Source organism: Cetorhinus maximus, chromosome 23, assembly GCF_964194155.1.
Source record: "Cetorhinus maximus chromosome 23, sCetMax3.hap1.1, whole genome shotgun sequence".
Lineage (NCBI taxonomy): Eukaryota > Metazoa > Chordata > Chondrichthyes > Lamniformes > Cetorhinidae > Cetorhinus > Cetorhinus maximus.
The window spans coordinates 25,747,515-25,766,996 of record NC_135901.1 but is presented as its reverse complement, the minus strand read 5'-3'; the positions used below and the strand labels follow the sequence as shown (position 1 = coordinate 25,766,996).

At 43.5% G+C, this 19,482-nt stretch overlaps 1 protein-coding gene across 1 annotated transcript; it reads right to left on the bottom strand.

Annotated features, from left to right (window-relative positions):
• Window positions 1-4,398: 4,398 nt before the first annotated feature.
• LOC144697400 (uncharacterized) lies at window positions 4,399-18,352 on the bottom strand. Its single transcript, XM_078569379.1, is given in 2 exon segments — window positions 4,399-5,884; window positions 16,884-18,352. Coding segments are annotated over 2 exon segments (1,767 nt in total). The 5' UTR covers window positions 18,012-18,352; the 3' UTR covers window positions 4,399-5,245.
• Window positions 18,353-19,482: the final 1,130 nt, after the last annotated feature.

The window sequence follows — 19,482 nt, the reverse complement described above, 5'->3', positions numbered from 1 at the left end:
CCTCTAACATGTGGCTTCTTGCAGCCTTTTCATATTCTGAACTTTTCTTTATTTACTATATATTGATTCCATATTAAATGCCAATCATGAAACAGATAATTATTCAATAATGAACCTTGATTAAGTTATCATTAGTGAATTAGTGTAATAGATAATTATATTGTGAAGGATGGATCTTTATTTTTTAAAATTAACACTGTACAAACCAAAATATTTATTCCAAAAAGGAAAAAAGCAGAGCTAGCAGAAATTATTTTCTGATTTTGATAAATTATAAGACACCATATTCTGGCAAAGTCCAGCTCAAGAATATGGCTCATTGTTCAATCCAAACAAGATTAGTAGGAAGTAAAGCTGTTGTCTTCCACAAATTGTGTTTTTGAACCAGGATGTCTTGTATTAACCAAATGTATTAACTAAAGTTTACTGTATTAATTAGCTAGCGGTCAGCAACAGATGATTGAATAACTAGTGAGCCTTAATTGAGTTACAAATAATGAATCAGTAGTTCTCATAAAAGACAGTTTTATTTGCTGTAAAAATATAAAACCTTAATTGCTGTGTATGTGAAGAATGTGCAATGAAGATAAATTTATTGGCAAGAGAGACCTTCAAGCTCTGATTAGCCTCAAAATCTAAAACTGTATAAGGGATTGTATAGAATCAGATGAAGGGATAGCATGAAATAGTTCGATTGTATTCCTGTCTGAGATAGTGAGAGAAGATGATGTAAGCAATTGGGGATCCAATTAAATTAATCGAGTAACTAAATTGACCAATTGTCATGTTACAACAGGCCCAACTCTGACATGAGGTAATGGTCACTTTGGGGATAAAAGTAGAGGTTCCAAAGGTCTTCCTTGCTAGCCAAGTACGGAAGATTTCCGAGGCCAAGTTCCAAGGAAATTACTGTCAAAGGAGGAGCCAGACACACAAGGCCAAATTTCACAAGAATTACTGCCAAAGAAGGGGCCAGAGAGGGTTACACTTCTACGGACTGATCACCCACATGACGCTGTAAAAGTCAATGTCTTAAAGTTGTTAAGTAAACCTTCATCTTTTAATAAACTTCTTTTTAAATTTGCTCTCCAGAGAATTCTGCCTTTACTTTAATTGGTTAAAATCTTGTCCAAACTAAAGGTAATTTATTAAATGGCAAGTTGGTGGTAGATAATTAAGACAATTAAGTTACAGATATCAAAAACAGGTAACGTAAATTTAAAACCTTGCATTTCTACAGCATCTTTCACGACCACAGGACATCCCAAAGTACTTTACAGCCAATGAATTACTTTTGAAGTGCAGTCACTGTTGTAAAGTAGGAAACATGGCAGCAAATTTACACACAGCAAGATCCCACAAATAGCTATGTGAGCAGACGATCTGTTTTTAGTGATGTTGATTGATAAATATTGGCCAGGACACCGGGGATAACTCCCCTGCTCTTCTTTGTAAGAGTGGCCATGTGAACTTCTAAATCCTCCTGAAGTAGCAGACAGGATCCTTGGGTTAGCATCTCACCCAAAAGACAACAGCTCCAACAGTGAAGTTGGCATTTGAAATGTTGGATGTGATTTTTGTCCTCAGATCCCTTGACTGGGACTTGAATCAAGAACTTTCTGACTCAGAAGGGAGATTGTGATCCACTGAGCCCCGGCTGACACTATAGAGAATGCAAAGCTAGAAAAGGAAAATTACCCTTTGCCTCTAGTGCCTAAATCGAAAAATAAAAACCTTGTACAAAAAACAAGTATTTGAGGGACAAATATTGAAGTGTGGTTTAGAGCCACAAGTTTCGAGCACCTTTCTGTTTCCCTGTTGCTCTTGTCAATGACAGCAGGTGACGGAGCTGAGGGCTGAATTTGGCTGAGAATAATGGAGCCTGCGCCCAAGTTGGGAAACTGCCACGGGTGTTGCACCAGGAGAGAGACAGGAAGGTGTTGGAGGACTGACTGGGAAATGGGCCTCCAACCAATCAGGGACGGCGGGGCGACTGGGACTGATGGTAACATGATCCCTGGGGTTCAGTGCCCCTGCGTCCAAAGTGGGGAGTCACAGGAACAGGGCACAGGAACTGAAGAGAAAGCATTTGGACCCAGAACATTGTTTACATCCATTTACTTTTGTTGTCTTTGATCCTCAAATAATTTTCTGTTTTATTTTTAAACATGTTCTGTTCCATTAATAAACTTTTATTCGTAATAATATTTGATTTTGCTGGATTTTCGTGATTAGATTTATGCACTTTAGGGAGAGGGGTTGACAGGCTCTGTATCAGAAAGTGAGTCACTCTCAGGTAATTGGCAAAGGAGCCAGAGGGGGAGAGGAGATTTTATGTTTCATACAGTGAGTTGTTCTGATCTGCCTGAAAGCAGATTCAATAGTATCTTTCCAAAGGGTAAATACTTGGAAAGGAAGAATTTGTAGAGCTGTGGGGAAAGAGCAGAGCAGTTGGATGAATCAGGGAGTCCTTTCAAAGAGATGGCAGGGGCACAATGGGAATTCCAGACATTATTGACACCACTGTACATATTACAGACACACATTTATTTACTTAGCTGTAACCACAGAATCCCACAGTACAAAAGTGGCCAAACCGCCCATCATGCCTGTGCTGGCCCTTTGAAAGAGCTAATCAATTATTCCCACTATCGTGTCCTTTATCCCCATGAGCCCAGAAAACTAGTCCCCTTCCAGTATTTATCCAATTCCCTTTGTTGGATCTGCTTCCACCAACCTTTCAGGTGGTGCATTCAGGGTCACAACACCTCACTGTGTAAAGATTTATCTTCCTCATTTCCCCTCTGGCTTTTATGTCAATCACCTTCAATCTGTGTCCTCTGGTTAACAACCATTTTGTCTGTGGAAACAGTTTCTCTTTATTTACTCGATGTAAACTGTTCATGATCTTGAACACCTCTATCAAACCTCCTCTTAGCCCTCACTGTTCTAAGGAGAACCCCAGCCTCTCCAGTGTGCTCACATAACTCAAGTTCCTCATTCCTGTCACAGTACTAAATCTCTGGACCCGTTCCAAGGCCTTGACATCCTTCCCGAATTGTGGGGCCCATATCTGGGGTTAATTTCGAGAGAAATAGCATCGAACAGCGGGGAAGTCATGTTAAACTTGTATCGAGTCTTGACTAGACCACACTTAGAATACCGTGAACAGTTCTGTGTCTCTATAATTATAAAGATGATAGAAAGGAACTGGAGGAAGATTCAGAGGGAAGATACCAGAACTGAGAGTGTTTAAGTTGCACGATAGATTGAATAGGCTGGGGATTCTTTCTCTGGGAAAGAGAAGGCTGAGGTATAACCTGATAGATGACTTAAAGATTATGAAGGCATGTGAGAGGGTTGATGTAGAGAAGATGTTTCCACATGTGGGAGAGACCAGGAACTGGGGACCATCGATATAACAACATAGTCACTAATAAATTCGATGGAGAATTCAGGAGGAGACTTTCTTTGCTCAGGGAGAGGTATAAATGTGGAATTCGCTACCACAGGGCATGGTGGAGATAAATAACATACATTTAAGAGGGAACTAGATGAACACATGAGGGAGAAAGGAAGAGAAGGTTCTGCTGGCAGGAGGGTATATTAAGTAGAATTGGAGGAAGCTCATATGGAGCATAAACACTGACATGGACCAACTGAGCTCCTGTCAGAATGAACACAGTTCAGTCCTGGCTGTAATCTGTGAGCGTACCTACACCACAGGCACTGCAGTGGTTCAAGAAGGCAGTTCACCACCACCTCCTCAAGGGTAATTAGGAATGGGCAATAAATGCTGGCCCAGCCAGCAACTCCCATATATGAATTTTTTAAAAATAGCAGCAGCAATAACAGCAGGATCCAATCTCTGCAGTCACATGTGAACTCTTTGGTTTGTCAGCAGATTGGATGACTGAGGGAATCCCTTCCCACATTCGGAACTGGCAAATGGCCTCTCCCCAGTGTGAACTCGCTGGTGTAACAGCGGGTGAGCCGAAAGTGTGAATTTCTTTGCAAACTTGGAGTAGGTGAACGGCCTCTCCCCAGTGTGAATGCGTAACTGAGTTTCCAGCTCAGACAGGGATCTGAATCCATTCCCACAGTCCCAATATTTCCACGGTTTCTCCATGGTGCGGGTGTCCCTGAGTGCCTCCAGGTTGGATTATCACTTCAAGCCCCATCCACACACACGACAGGTGTCGTTTCTCCTCACTATGAATGGTGCGATGATTTTTCGGACTGTGAAAGTGGTTAAAACTCTTTCCACAGTCAATGCACTGGAACTCTCACTTGGGTGTGTGTGTGTGTGTCTCAGTGCTTTCCTAGTTACACTGATCTTCTAAAATCATTTAAAGCAGACAGAAGTAATTTAATTTTAATTTCATTTTCTTTAATTCACCTGTACCCTGACCTCTTTGTGGAACAACACAGCCCAGTCTGCAAACATGACCCTGACCTTCCTGTCGCTTGCCATTTCAAATCAGCATCTTGCTCTCATGTTCATATTTCTGTTCTCAGTCTGTTACTATGTTCCAGTGAAGCCCACACAAGCTGGACAAACAGCACCTCATCTTCTGATTCGGCACTTTACAGCCTTCTGGACTCAACATTGACTCCAGTTACTTCAGACTGAGAAATCTGTCCTCCAGATCGATATTTTTTTTTTGCTGAGTGCCAGTCTACATCTTGTTTTTTCAGACAGAGCTGTCCTTTATTCTGCTATTAACACTTACACTGGACAAATGCTTTGTTTCTTTACCACAACCATTACCACTCTGAACACCTTTTGTTCCTTGACATTTCTGACATTTAATCTCACCCTCCCTCTAACCAATCCCCAGCTTTCCCTTTTGTTCTACCTGACCCACCCCCTTTCTTAAGAGCATAAAACCCATCACGTTTCTCCCTCGAACTCATTCTGAAAAAGAGTCATATTGGACTTGAAACGTTAACTCTGTTTCTCTCTCTACAGATGCTGTAGTCTCTACCTGTAATGCTAGGAAAACGCCATTCACTGGCCAGAATAAAATAAATGTCCTTCAACAGCTTTTGTGGATCATTTCAGTGGAAATGTGCACTCCCGGGCTCAAAGAGCATCAGCTCACTGGAAGCAAAGTTGAGAGACCGGCCAGTCCAGGAGAAAGAAACTCTCCGACCCTCCCACTTCACCAACCGTCAGAATGAACATGAATCAGTCCTGAATGTGATTAACAGCAGCAATAACAGCAAAATCCAACCCCTGCAGTCACTTGTGAGCTTGCTGGTGTCCCAGCAGGCTGGATGCATCAGTGACTCCCTTCCCACACTCAGAGCAGGTGAATGACCTCTGCCCAGCATGAATACACTGGTGCTTCCACAGTTTGAATGGTTGACTGAATCCCTTCTCACATTCAGAGCAGGTGAACGGCCTCTCCTCAGTGTGAACTTGCTGGTGAAGTAGCAAGGTGGATGAATCAATGAATCCCTTCCCACACTCAGAGCAGGTGAACGGCTTCTCCCCAGTGTGAACTTGTTGGTGCTTCTGCAGGTTGGATAACTGAGTAAATGCCTTCCCACACTCAGAGCAGGTGAATGGCCTCTCTCCAGTGTGAACTTGCTGGTGAAGTAGCAAGGTGGATGAATCAATGAATCCTTTCCCACACTCAGAGCAGGTGAATGGCCTCTCACCAGTGTGAACTCATTGGTGCTTCTGCAGGTTGGATAACTGAGTGAATGCTTTCCCACACATGGAGCAGGTGAATGGCCTCTCCCCGCTGTGAACTCGCCGGTGTTGCAGCAGAACACTTAAATCACCGAATCCCTTTGCACACTCAGAGCAGATGAACGGTCTCTCCCTGGTGTGAAGGCGTCGATGAGTTTCCAGCTTGGATGGGGTAGTGAATGCCTGCCCACAGTCCCCACATTTCCATGGTTTCTCCATGGTGCTGGTGCCTCTCCAGGTTGGATGATCAGTTAAAGCCTCTTCACACACAGTATATGTGTATAGTCTCTCCCCGCTGTAAATGCTGCGATTATTTTACAGGCTCTTTCCACAGTCAGTGCACTGGAACACTCTCACTCGGGTGTGTCTCAGTGTTTTTCCAGCCACACCGATGTTTAAAACCTTTTCAAGCAGACAGAACAGACAAACATTTCTCCTTCTAGATTCAACAGCCGGTGACATTCAGATCCTGATGAATCGAGTACCTCTGACTGATCTTGACGTGATGTTGTTTCGAGATTTCTATCTGCAAATCCTCACGTTCAGATATCTTGAAAAAGGAGATTACAAAATTCATCACTGTCAGTCCAGGATAGACATTCAGAACAGACAATTCTGGTTTCTTTAAACATTCTTTCCTCTCTCATTTCCCAAAAGCTGTAAATCTCTGTCTCACACAAATCCCTCCATTCTCACTCTGCTGTACCTAATCTACACCCTCCCAGTTCTCCTGAAGGTGACAATTCATGCTGATCGACAGATACATTCTCACCCACTTCTTTAAATATATATTTTAGATAGATAGATAGTTAGAGAGAGAGAGAGAGTGGACTGAAATGTGTGTAATAAACAGTACTGTATTAGTTGATTAGAGATACATGGGATTTGTGAGGATGAATTTTATTTAGGCAGCGAGAGACACTGACCTGGAAATTGCTATCTATGAGGGTGGTGGATGCAGAGATTATCAATAATTTCAAAATGAAACCAGATGGGCACTTGAAGGAAATAAACTTGCAGAGTTATAGGGATATAAAGGGGGAATGGGACTGACTGGATTGCTCTACAGAGAATTAGCATGGACTCAGGTTGCCGAATGGACTCCTTCTGTGCTGAAATGACTCTACTACTGAAAATATATAATGTAACTATAGAACTATATAACCAGACCAGAAATAATAATAAATTAACCATAAATAAGATAAAATATCTACCATTTAACAACCATAGGCATTTCTTTGTCATGTATTCATTTATATAATATAGGGAAGTTAAAATCACCCACCACAACAACCCTACTGCTTTAACATCTTTCCAAAATCTGCCTACATAACTGTTCCTTAATCTCCCGCCGGAAATTGGGAAGCCTATTGTAAACCCCCAACATTATGACTGCACCCTTCCTATTCCAGAGTTCTACCCATATTGCCTCGCCAGGTGTCCTCCTGTCGTACAGCTGTGATACTCTCTTTAACCAGCTAGGATGAATTGGGTTCACAATCAATAGAGAGGAGGGAGTGTGAAGGGGACAGACATTTATAGTTTGAGAGGGAGAAAGATGTTTTATGACTGTCAGTTCTGAAATTCTATTCTGTACTTCTGCTTCAGTTGTGTCAGCATCACAGATTAACATCCATATTCCGCCAACAAATTTTGGTGATGTTTATTGAGGGATGGATATTGGTCAGGACACTGGGGATAACTCCCCTGCTCTTTTTCAAAATAGTGTCATGTAATCTTTTACATCCACGTGAATAAGTTGACTAGAGTTTTAATGTCTCACCTGAAAGATGACACCTCTGACAGTGGAGTGATCCCTCAGTACTGCACTGGAGTGTCAGCCTTGGTTTGTGTGTGCTCAACCCCTTGAGTGAAACTTGAACACAGGATCTGTGGTTCAAAGGGGAGAGTGGTACTAGCTGAGTTCAGCTAACAGTTTTGTAAACCTCTTTTACAGAGTATTAGAAGGGGAGGACTTGCAGATGGGAAATTCAATCAAATGTCACATCAGGATCTGACAGAGCCACTCGATTGATCAGGACCTGAATATCATCGGTCTTTGAATCTAGAAGGAGAAATGTTGGTCTGTTTCATCTGTGGGGAAAATTTCTAATGGGAGTGTGAATGGAAGGCAGTGAAATACACACAGCAGATTGAGAGTGTTCCAGTGCACCGAGAGTGGCAAGAGTTTTAAACATAGGAACATATAAACTAGGAGCAGGAGTAGGCCATTCGGCCCTTCAAGCCTGCTCTGCTATTCAATATGATCATGGCTGATCCTCCATCTCAACACCATATTCCCGCTTCTCCATAACCCTTGGTGCCCCTAATACCCAAAAATTTATCAATTTCTTTCTTGAATATACTCAGTGACCCAGCCTCCACAGCCTCCTGTGGCAGAGAATTCCACAAGTTGACCACCCTCTGAGTGAAGAAATTTTTCCTCATCTCAGCCCTAAATGGCCTGTCCCATATCCTGAGATTGTAGCCCCTGGTTCTAGACTCCCCAACCAGGGGAAGCATCCTCCCTGCATCTAGTCTGTCTAGCCCTGTTAGAATTTGATATGTTTCAATCAGATCCCCTCTCATTCTTCTAAACTCTAGTGAATACAGGCCCAGTCGAACCAATCTCTCCTCGTACGACAGTCCTGCCATCCCCGGTATCAGCCTAGTGAACCTTCGCTGCATTCCCTCTATGGCAAGTATATCCTTTCTTAGGTGGGGAGACCAAAACTGCACGCAATACTCTGGTGTGGTCTCACCAAGGCCTTGTATAACTGCAGTAAGACATCCCAATTCTGAATTCAAATCCTCTTGCAACGAAGGCCAATATATAATTTGCCTTCCTAATTGCTTGCTGCACCTGCCTGTTTACTTTCATTGACTGGTGTACAAGGACACGTAGATCCCTTTGTGCATCCACATTTCCCAATATATCACAATTTAAACAAATTTAAACCATTTAACAAATTACATAGCCTGAGAAAACATTGCACCAAACAGGGTGGGGAGAGACCATGCTCCCACGGAAATATAAGAACTGTGGGTATGGATCAGTTCCCCATTTGTGCTGGAAACTCATCGACACAGTCACACCGGTGAAAGGCCATTCACCTACTCCATGTGTGCAAAGGAATTTATCCTTTCCATTCATCTGCTATTGCACCAGTGAGTTCACACTGGGGAGTCGCCTGCTCTGAGTGTGGGAAGTTATTCGCTCAGTCACCCAGTCATTTTTTTTATTCGGTCATGGGATGCATGAGTTCCCCTGCAGGAGTTCTTCAGGATAGTATCGCAGGCATAACCATCTTCAGCTGCTTCATCAATGACCTTCCTTCCGATCTAATGTGGGAAAATGCGAAATTGTCCATTTTGGCAAGAAGAATAAAAGAGAAACCTATTATCTAAATGGTGAGAGACTGCAGAGCTCTGAGGTGCAGAGGGATCTGGGTGTCCGAGTGCATTAATCACAAAAGGCTAGTATAGAAATACAGCAAGTAATTATGAAAAAATAGAATGTTATTGTTTATTGTGAGGGGAATTAAATACAAAAGTAGGGAGGTTATGTTTCAGTTGTACAGGGCACTAGTGAGATCACATTTGGAGTACTGTGTATAGTATTTGTCACCTTATTTAAAGAAGGATGTAAATGGGCTGGAAGCAGTTCAGAGAAGGTTTACCAGACTACCTGGAATGGGTGGGTTGTCTTATGAGGCAAGGCTGGACAGACTAGTCTTGTATCCACTGAAGTTTAGAAGAGTAAGAGGTGACTTCATTGAAACATATAAGATCCTGAGGAGTCTTGACAGGGCGGATGTGGGGAGGATGTTTCTTCTTGTCAGGGAATCTAAAACTAGGGGCCACTGTTTAAAAGTAAGGATTTTCCCATTTAAAGTGGAGATGAGGCGAACTTTTTTCACTCAGGGTTGTGAGTCTTTGGAACTCTGTTCCTGAAATGGTGCTAGAAGCAGAGTCCTCAAATATTTTAAAGGCATAGATGGATTGATTCTTGGTAAGCAAGGGGGTGATAAGTTATTGGCGGTAGGTGGGATGCAGATTTCAGGTTCTTATCAGATCAGCCAAGATCTTATTAAATGGCAGAGCAGGTTCAAGGGGCTGAATGGCCTACTCCTGCTCCTTGTCCGTATGTTTGTATGTTAGCATGTTCCATCATAAAGTCAGAATTGGGGATGTTCGCTGATGATTGAACAAAATTCAGCACCATTCGTGACTCCTCACATACTGAAGCAGTCCCTGTCCAAATGCAGCAAGACCTGGACAATATCCAGGCTTGGGGCTGACAAGTAGCAAGTAAAATTCGTGCCACACAAGTGCCAGACAATGGCCATCTCAAACAAGAGAGAATCTAACCATTGCCTCATGACATTCAATGGCATTACCATTGCTGAATCCCCCTCTGTTAACATCCAGGGGTTACTATTGACCAGAAACTGAATGGAACACCAAGGTTCCTTAGGCAGCACCTTCCAAACTCAAAACCGCAACCATCTAGAAGGACAAGAACAGTAGATACATGGGAACACCACCATCTGCAAGTTCTCCTCCGAGCCACTCACCATCCTGACTTGGAAATATATCGCCGTTCCAACAGTGTCACTGGATCAAAATCCTCGAACTCCCTCCCAAGCACTGTGGATGTACCTACACCACATGGGCTGCAACGGTTCAAGAAAGCAGCTCACCACCAACTTCTCAAGGGCAATTAGGAATGGGCAATAAATGCTGGCCTAGCCAGCGATGCCCACATCTCGTAAGTGAATTTTAAAAATTTTGGGTGTTGCTGGTTAGGCCAGCATTTATTGCTCATCCCTAACCCCCCCTTAAGAAGGTGATGGTGATCTGCCTTCTTAAGCCATGGGGTGAAGGTAGACCCGCAGTGCTGTTAGGCAGGGAGTTCCAGAATTTTGACCCAGCAACACTGAAGGAACAGCAACTTATTTTTAAGTCAGAATTCCATCTCCACCATCTGCTGTGGTGGGATTCAAACACAGGTCTCCAGAGCATTACACAGAGTTTCTGGATTATTAGTCCATGACAATATCAATACACCACAACCTTGTTATTGCAGCAGTAATCCTGCTCAATATGAGAGGAACCACAGATTCAGACATTTGGTGCATGTACTTGGCTGAGGAGGCAATGATGTGAGCTACCATCTCTCCAATTATGACTGAATGTCTCTGAGTCAGAATCCGCCCGCCCCCTGATAAAAGTTGTGTTGCTGCAGAAGTTTGCTGAACGGCCAGTGAGGTCCCGCTGGTGATGAGCAGTTCAACTGCTCCATGTTTGGGAAGTGTTTTACAGGTTCTACCAGCCTATGAAGCACCAGTGAATTCACACTGAGGAGACACTGCCCGCCTGTTCCATGAGTAGGAAGAGATTTATTCAGTCATCCCAGCTGCTGACACAACAACGCAGTCCCACAGGGGAGAGGCTGCTCCGAGTGTGGGAAGGGATTCCCTCAGTCATCCAATCTGCTGAGACGCCAGCGAGTTCATGTGTGACTGCAGGGGTTGGATTCTAATGTTATTGTTGCTGCTCATTACAGCCAGGACTGAACCATGTTTATTCTGAAAGTAGTTCAGTTGAGTTATGCCAGTGTTTATGATCCACATAAGCTCCCTCCAATTCTACTTCAAAACATTCTATTCCTTCAGCAGAACCTTCTATTCTTTTCTTCCTCATATTTATTTAGTTCCTCGCTGTGAGACCCGCATGCTTACCAGGTTCTGGGCTCTGGTCTTGGAGAATCTGGGGACTGCCTATAGTCCCAGCTGTCTCACCTTCAGTTCATTAACACTCCACTGAGGGTTAAATAGCTTCAGGGCAGCTGACATCAGCAGGGATGCGTTTCCCACTGACTTTTTTTGATGGGGTGGTGAGGGCCATCTGAAAAGTCCTGCCCTAGAAATTTCCCCTGCATTCCCAAATAATGAGCTGTAAGCAAGTGACTAGCTCGTATTGATGGACCCCAGTTCCAGTGTCCCAAGTGTAAATCTCTCTACGTCAGCCATATTAACCCCTACATAATCTTAAAGTCCTCTATCAGGCCAGCCTTCAGCCTTCAGTCTTGTAGAGCAAAAAATCCCCAGCCTGTTCAAATTAAAATAAAATACTCTCAGTTCTGGTATCATCTTTGTGAATCTTTCTTGTACCTTCATCAGTTCCTCTCTATCCTTTCTATATTGATGGACACCCAGAACTGTGTGTTCTAACCAAGGCTCGAGGCAAGTTTAACATGACTTCCCTGCTTTTCAATGCTATTTCTCTAGAAATGAATCCCATATATGGGCTCTACAATTCAGGAAGGATGTCAAGGCCTTGGAAAGGGTCTAGGGATTTAGTATGGAGACAGGAATGAGGAACTTTGGTTATATGAGCATACTGGAGAGACTGGGGTTGTTCTCCTTAGAGCAGTGAAGGCTAAGAGGAAATTTGACAGAGGTGTTCAAGATCATGAAGTTTACATGGAGTAAATAAAGAGAAAGTGTTTCCACTGACAAAAGGATTGTTAATCAGAGGACACAGATTGAAGGTGATTGACATAAAAGCCAAAGGGGAAATGAGGAAGTGAAATCTTTACACTGTGAGGTGTTGTGACCCTGAATGCACTGCCCGAAAGACTGGTGGAAGCAGATCCAACAAAGGGAATTGGATAAATATTGGAGGGGGATAAGTTTGCAGGGCTCATGGGGAAAGGGCAGAATAGTGGGGCTAATTGAGTAGCTCTTTCAAAGAATCAGCTCAGGCACGATGAGTCAAATGGCCTCCCTGTGCTGTGAGATTCTGTGATCACAGATAAATAAATAAACGTGTGTCTGCAATATGTACAGTGATGTCAATAATGTCTGGAATTTCCATCATGCCCCTGCCATCTCTTTGAAAGTACTCTTTGATTCATTCAACTGCTCTGCTCTTTCCCACAGCTCTACAAATTCTTCCCTTCCAAGTCTTTCCCTTTGGGAAGATACAATTGAATCTGCTTTCAGGCAGATCAGAACAACTCACTGCATCAAAATAAAATCTCTTCGCACCCCCGGCTCCTATGCCAATTACCTTAGAGGGACTCACTTTCCATTAAAGAGCCAGCCAACCCCTCTCACCTGCTTTCCCTAATGTGCATAAATCTAATCATGAAAAGTTCAGCAAAATCAAATATTCTTACCGATTTATTGATGAAACAGAAAATGGTTAAATAAAAATTAGTTGAGGATCAAAGGCAACCAGAGCAAAAGGATGTGCACAATGTTCTGAACTCAAATGGTTTCTCTTTGGCTCCTCTTTACCCTGTTGCCTTGACTCCCCCACTTTGGACACAGGGACATTGAACCTCAGGGGTTGTGTCAGCACCAGTTGCCCCCTCCCATGCCCCAATTGATTGGAGGTCCATTTCCCAATCAGTCCTCCAGCACCTTCCTGTCTCTCGATTAGCGCAATGCCCCTGGCAGTTTCCCAACTGGGCTAGAGGCCCCTTTATTTTCAGCCACATTCAGCCCTAAGCTCTGTCATCTGACTGTCATTGATATGAGCATTAGAGAGACAGAAATGTGGCAGAGTCTCAAATGTGAAGCCAAAATTTGTGGCTCTGAACCAACACTTCAACATTTGTCCACCAAATACTTGCTGTTTATATGGGGTTTTTATTTTTAGATTTAGCCACTAGAGGCAAAGGTCAACTTTCCCTTTCTAACGTTGTATGGATTATAGTGTCAGCTGTGACGAAGTGCATCGCAGTCCCATCTCTGAGTCAGAAGGTTGTTCGTCCAAGTCCTAGATCAGGGACCTGAGAACAAAAATCACACCCGCTATTCCAAGTGGCAGCACTGAGGGAGTGCTGCACTGTTGGAACCGCTGTCTTATGGATGAGATGTTGCCTTGAGCAGACTTTGAAGTTTCCATGGCCACTATTTTGAAGAAGAGCAGGGGGGTTATCCCCAGTGTCCTGGCCAATATTTATCAATCAACATCACTAAAAACAGATCATCAGCTCGTTATGACATTGCTGTTTGTGGGATCTTGCTGTGCGTAAATTGTCTGCCTTTCCTACATTACAACAGTGACTACAAAAGTACTTCATTGGCTGTAAAGCGCTTTGGGATGTGGTCATGAAAGACACTATATAAATATAAGTTTTTAAATTTAAGATTTATATTACCTGATCTTGTTATCTGTAACTTAAATGATTTCACCCACCCGCAGCTTGCTCTTTAATGAATTCACTTTGGTTCAGGCAAGACTTTAACTAATTAAGGCAAAGGCAGAATTCTACACATTCTCAGACTACACTTCAAAAGTAATTCATTAGCTGTAAAGCGCTTTGGGATGTCCTGTGGTCGTGAAAGACGCTATAGAAATGCAAGGTTTTAAATTTATGTTACCTGATCTTGATACCCTGTAACTTAATTGATTTTATCCACTCCCAGTTTGCCCTTTAATAAATTCACTTTGGTTCAGACAAGACTTTAACCAATTAAGGCAAAGGCAGGATTCTCTGGATAGGAAATTTAAAATGAAGTTCATGAAAAGAAAAAGGTTTACTTAACAACTTTAAGACGTTGATGTTTACAATGTCATGTGGGTGATCAGTCCGTAGAAGCGTCACCCTCTCTGGCTCCTTTTTTGACAGTAATTCTTGTGCAATTCAGCTTCTGGAGTCTGGCTCCTTGTTTGGCAGTAATTTGCTTGGAACTTGGTCTCGGGAATCTTCAGTACTTGGCTAGCAAGGAAAACCTTGGAACATTTACTTTTATCCTCTAGTCTTTTACTATAACAATTGATTCATTTTTGATTCATTAATTGTAACTCAATTAGGCTCATGACTTATTTAATCATCTGTTGCTGACTGCTAGCTAATGAATACAGTAATATTTAATTAATAGATATTGTGAATACAAGATAGAATAGCATTCTTATTTACTAATCATGACCGGATTGAACAATGAGCCTTATTCTTGAGATGGACTTTGGCAGAATATGATGTCCTGTAGCTTATCAAAGTTGGAAAAGAATTTCTTTGTATAAAAAATTTCTATTGGGTCTGCAGCCTCAGGAAACATTTTGGTTTATACATTGTTATTTTTATAAATAAAGATCCAACCTTTACAATGCAGTTATCTATTACATTAATTAACGATAACTTCATCGAGGTTCATTACTGAAATCCATTAAGTACAGATTGATTTTGTAATTAAGAAGTTACAGAATGGGAGAAGACTGCAAGAAACCCATGTTCCAGTTTAAAATGGCTTCCTTGGCCTTGTCACTTATAACAGTGAATATATTATGAAAGTGATTCATTTTTGAAACAAAATTGGACTACCCCGACCTACATATAGTTTCCTACATTACAACATCAACTACACTTAAAAAGTCCTTCATTGGCTGTAAAAGGCTTCAGGATGAAGGCAGAGCTAGATAGATTCTTGATAAGCTAGGGGGTAGGCAGGAATGTGGAGTTGAGGTTACAATGAAATCAGCCATGATTTTATTGAATGGCAGAGCAGGTTCAAGGGGCCGAGTGGCCACAGCTGCTGCCAATTCATATGTTCGTATAACTTTCTGTGGTCGTGAGTGGTGGTAAAGAAGTGCAATTTTTTTTTTCTAATTCTCCACAAATTTGGATATATTACATTTGGTTCTCACATCAAAATCATTGATAAAGATTAAGCCTTAATTTTGTGTAATAACCAGGTTTTTGACACCATCTCGAATGCTCTGTGAAAATCTAAACACACAGCATCGTGGTTATTTGGTTTAAAACACAGCGCCTGGTTGTGATTTGCAATCTGGTGCCTGCAAAGGGTGCATGAAGCAGATTCAACTCTGTCTTTCAAAAGGGAACTGGATAGAGTCTTGAAAGGAAAAGAAAATTACAGGATGATGGGATTTATAGGGTAGTTCTTTCAAAGGGCTGCAAGGACACGGTGGGCTGAATGGCCTCCTTCTGTGAACCTCATGTGCATTGAAGGCGAGTGGTAATGATGTGGATCCCACTTTCTGTGATGGTGGTAGAAGCAGGGATAATGGAATGATTTCAAAAGGAAATTTGTGGGTAGAACGGGTCAATGGTGCTGACTGATTTGCTCTGAGGAGAGCCAGAATGGACTCGATGGGCCTAATGGCCTCCTTTTCTCTGCCCTAATGACTGATCTAGAGAGAGAAATTTCAGTTACTCCAGTCTCTCCAAGAAACTGAACTCCCTCATCTCTGGTGCCATTCTTGTAAATGGCCGCTGCACCCTCTCTAAGAACTACACATCTTTCCTTACATTTTGAGCCCATATTTAGGGTTCTTTATCAGGGACAGAAATGAAAAGCAGGGAGGTTATGTTCAACTTGTTTTGAACCACGGTCAGACTACACTGGGAGGACTGTCAACATTTGTGATCTCCATTTAGAAAAAGGAAATGGAGGCACTGGAGAAGGGGCACCAAAGGTTCACAAGAATAATACCAGAACTGAGAGCATTTAACCCTCTGGAAAGGCTGGGGCTGCTGTTCTCGAGAAAAGAGAAGACTGAAGGGTGACCTGATGGAAGCCTTTAAGATTATGAAGGGGTTCAATAATCCAATAGGGATTTCATGAGAAACATCTTTCCACAGTGAGTGGTGAGAATGTGGAACTCACTACCACAGTGCATGGTTGAGGTGAACAGCATGAATACATTTAAGGGGAAGCTCGGTACATACATGAAGGAGAAAGGAATCGAAGGATATGCCGATGGGGGAGATGAAGAGGGTGGGTGGAGGCTCATGTGGAGCATAAATACTGATTTAGACCAATTGAGCTGACTGGCCTGGCCCTGTGCTGTAGACTCAATGGAACAGAGACAAATGTATTTATTTCTGATCTGTCTGTAGTGGTAGGAAAAACACAATTTACTACCCAGAATAAAATAAGTGTCTTTCATCAGCTTTTGTGGATCATTTCAGTGGAAATGTGCCCTCCCAGGCTCAAAGAGCATCAGCCCCCTGGAAGCAAAGTTGACAGACTGGCCAGTCCAGTAGAAAGAAACCCTTCAACCATCCCACTTCACCAACTGTTAGAATGAACATGGTTCAGTCCTGGATGTGAATAACAGCAGCAATAACAGCAGAATCCAACCCCTGTAATCACTTGTGAACTCCCTGGTGTCGCATCAGCTGTGATGACCGAGTGAATGCCTTTCCACACTCCGAGCAGGTGAATGGCCTCTCCCCAGTGTGAACCCTCTGGTGTGTCCGCAGGTTGGATGAATTACTGAATCTCTTCCCACACTCATAGCAGCTGAACGGCCTCTCCCCGGTGTGAACACGCTGGTGTGTTAGCAGGTGGGATAACTGAGTGAATCCCTTCTCACACTCAGACCAGGTGAACGGCCTCTCCCTGGTGTGAACTCGCAGGTGTTTCTGCAGATTGGATGAATCAGGGAATCTCTTCCCGCACTCCGAGCAGGTGAACGGTCTCTCCCCAGTGTGAACTCGCTGGTGTGTCAGCAGATGGGATGAATCACTGAATCCCTTCCCACACTTGGAGCAGGTGAATGGCCTCTCCCCGGTGTGAATTCGCTGGTGCATCAGCAGGTGGGATGACCGACTAAATCCCTTCCCACATGTAGAGCAGGTGAACGGTCTCTCCTCAGTGTGAATTCGTTGGTGCATCAGCAGGTTGGATGAATCACTGAATCCCTTCCCACATGTAGAGCAGGTGAATGGTCTCTCCCCACTGTGAACGTGCCGGTGCATCAGAAGGTTAGATGAATCAGTGAACCCCTTCCCACACTTGGAGCAGGTGAACGGTTTCTCCCCAGTGTGAACTCGCTGGTGCCTCAGCAGGTTTGATGAATCACTGAATCCCTTCCCACACTCAGAGCAGGTAAATGGTCTCTCCCAGGTGTGAACTCGCTGATGTGACTGCAGATGTGATAACTGAGTGAAACTCTTCCCACAGTCTGAGCAGGTGAATCGCCTCTCCCCAGTGTGGACTCGCTGGTGCATTAGCAGGTTGGATGAATCACTGAATCCCTTTCCACACTCAGAGCAGGTAAACGGCCTCTCCCCAGTGTGAACTCGCTTATGCGTCTGTAGGAGGGATGAACTAGTGAATCCCTTCCCACACATGGAGCAGGTGAATGGCCTCTCTCTGGTGTGAACTCGCTGGTGTGTCTGAAGGGAGGATGAATGAGTGAATCCCTTCCCACACTCAGAGCAGGTGAATGGCCTCTCCCCAGTGTGACTGCGTCGATGAGTTTCCAGTTGATATGGGAAGTTGAATCCTTTTCCACAGTCCCCACAATTCCAAGGTTTCTCCATGGTGCTGGTGCCCTTGTGTCTCTCCCAGTTTGATGATCAGTTGAAGCCTCATCCACTCACAAAACACCTGTATGGTCTCATCCCACTGTGACTGGTGGTGGTTTTTTCAGGCTGTGTAACTGGTTAAAATTCTTTCCACAGTTGTACACTGGAACACTCTAACTTGGGTGTGTGTGTCTCACTGCTTTGTCAGTCACACCGATGTTTAAATCTTTTAAAGCAGACAGAACAGACAAATATTTCTCCTCCTGGATTCAAAAACCGGTGGTGTTCAGGTCCTGATGAAACGAGTGACTCTGTCAGATCTTGAAGTGATGCTTGATTTGAGATTTCCCTCTGCAAATCCTCCCCTTCTAGTATCTTGTAAAGGGAGTATACAAAAGTCATCACTGTCAGTACAGGATAGACATTCTGAACAGACAATTCTAGCTCCTAAGGAAAATTCTATCCTCTGTCTATTCCCAAAAGCTATCAATCTCCTCCCTACACATTCTCCCCCCATTCTCATTCTTCAGTACCTATTACACACCCTCCCAATTCTGATGTAAAATGTGTAAAGTTATAGTTGTATATTACATACATTTTAGTCCATTTTATATGACTAGAAACACATTACAAGAATAAAAATAATAATAATTGTACATTATTAGGGAATCAGAATTAATATGTCTAATATGTCCCATATAACAACACTAGATATATCTTTGTCCTACGTTAATTTACTGTCCCCTTAAATGTCAGCCATCCCATGGGGAAACCATCCCTTTAATTGTGAACATTAGGAAAGAGGCCATCCTTTTAGCCAGACAAATAAATGTGTTAATCTGAGAGAGAAAAGGATGTCAATGTCTTTAAGAGAGAGAGAGAGAGAGACCTGGACCAACCTTTCCAGAGTCTGCACCCTCCCTGGATTCACTTCCTTTCCCTTCAGTTCCTACAACTCAACAATTTAAACCCAGAATTAGAAAAGAAATGGAAAGGGGGAGAAAAGAAAGTGTTTTACTCACAGATGTTGGACACAGGAGCAAGTTTAGTCCGTGTGAAGCTCAATCTTCAGTCACACAAAGCAGGCGCTCTGATTGGCTGGAGGACAATAGTCCTTCCGGTCTTCCGGCGCTTCCTGCCGTCAGCCGGTTGCCCGGAGACCTCGGCTCGAGAAGGTGTAGGGGGAGGGGGGGGTGGGGGGAACAATGGGAGGGTGGGGTGGGGGACAATGGGCGGGGGCGGCGCCCCCCTGTCCGCGCGCCTGGCCGACTTGCTGGTTTCGGCAGTGTTGCGTTGTTGACGTCACAATGACTCAGTGGTTCGTCCCCAGCACGCGGTGTCCCATTGGGAGCAATACGACTGGTTACGGAAGCAAGTTACTGCGGATTGGACAACAGCTCAGCGCGTCTGGAGGTCAAAGTCTCTCCCGCTCCCACGTGGCCTCGGGTTCCGCTTCCATATTGTCTTCATGCGGGGCGGGGGCGGT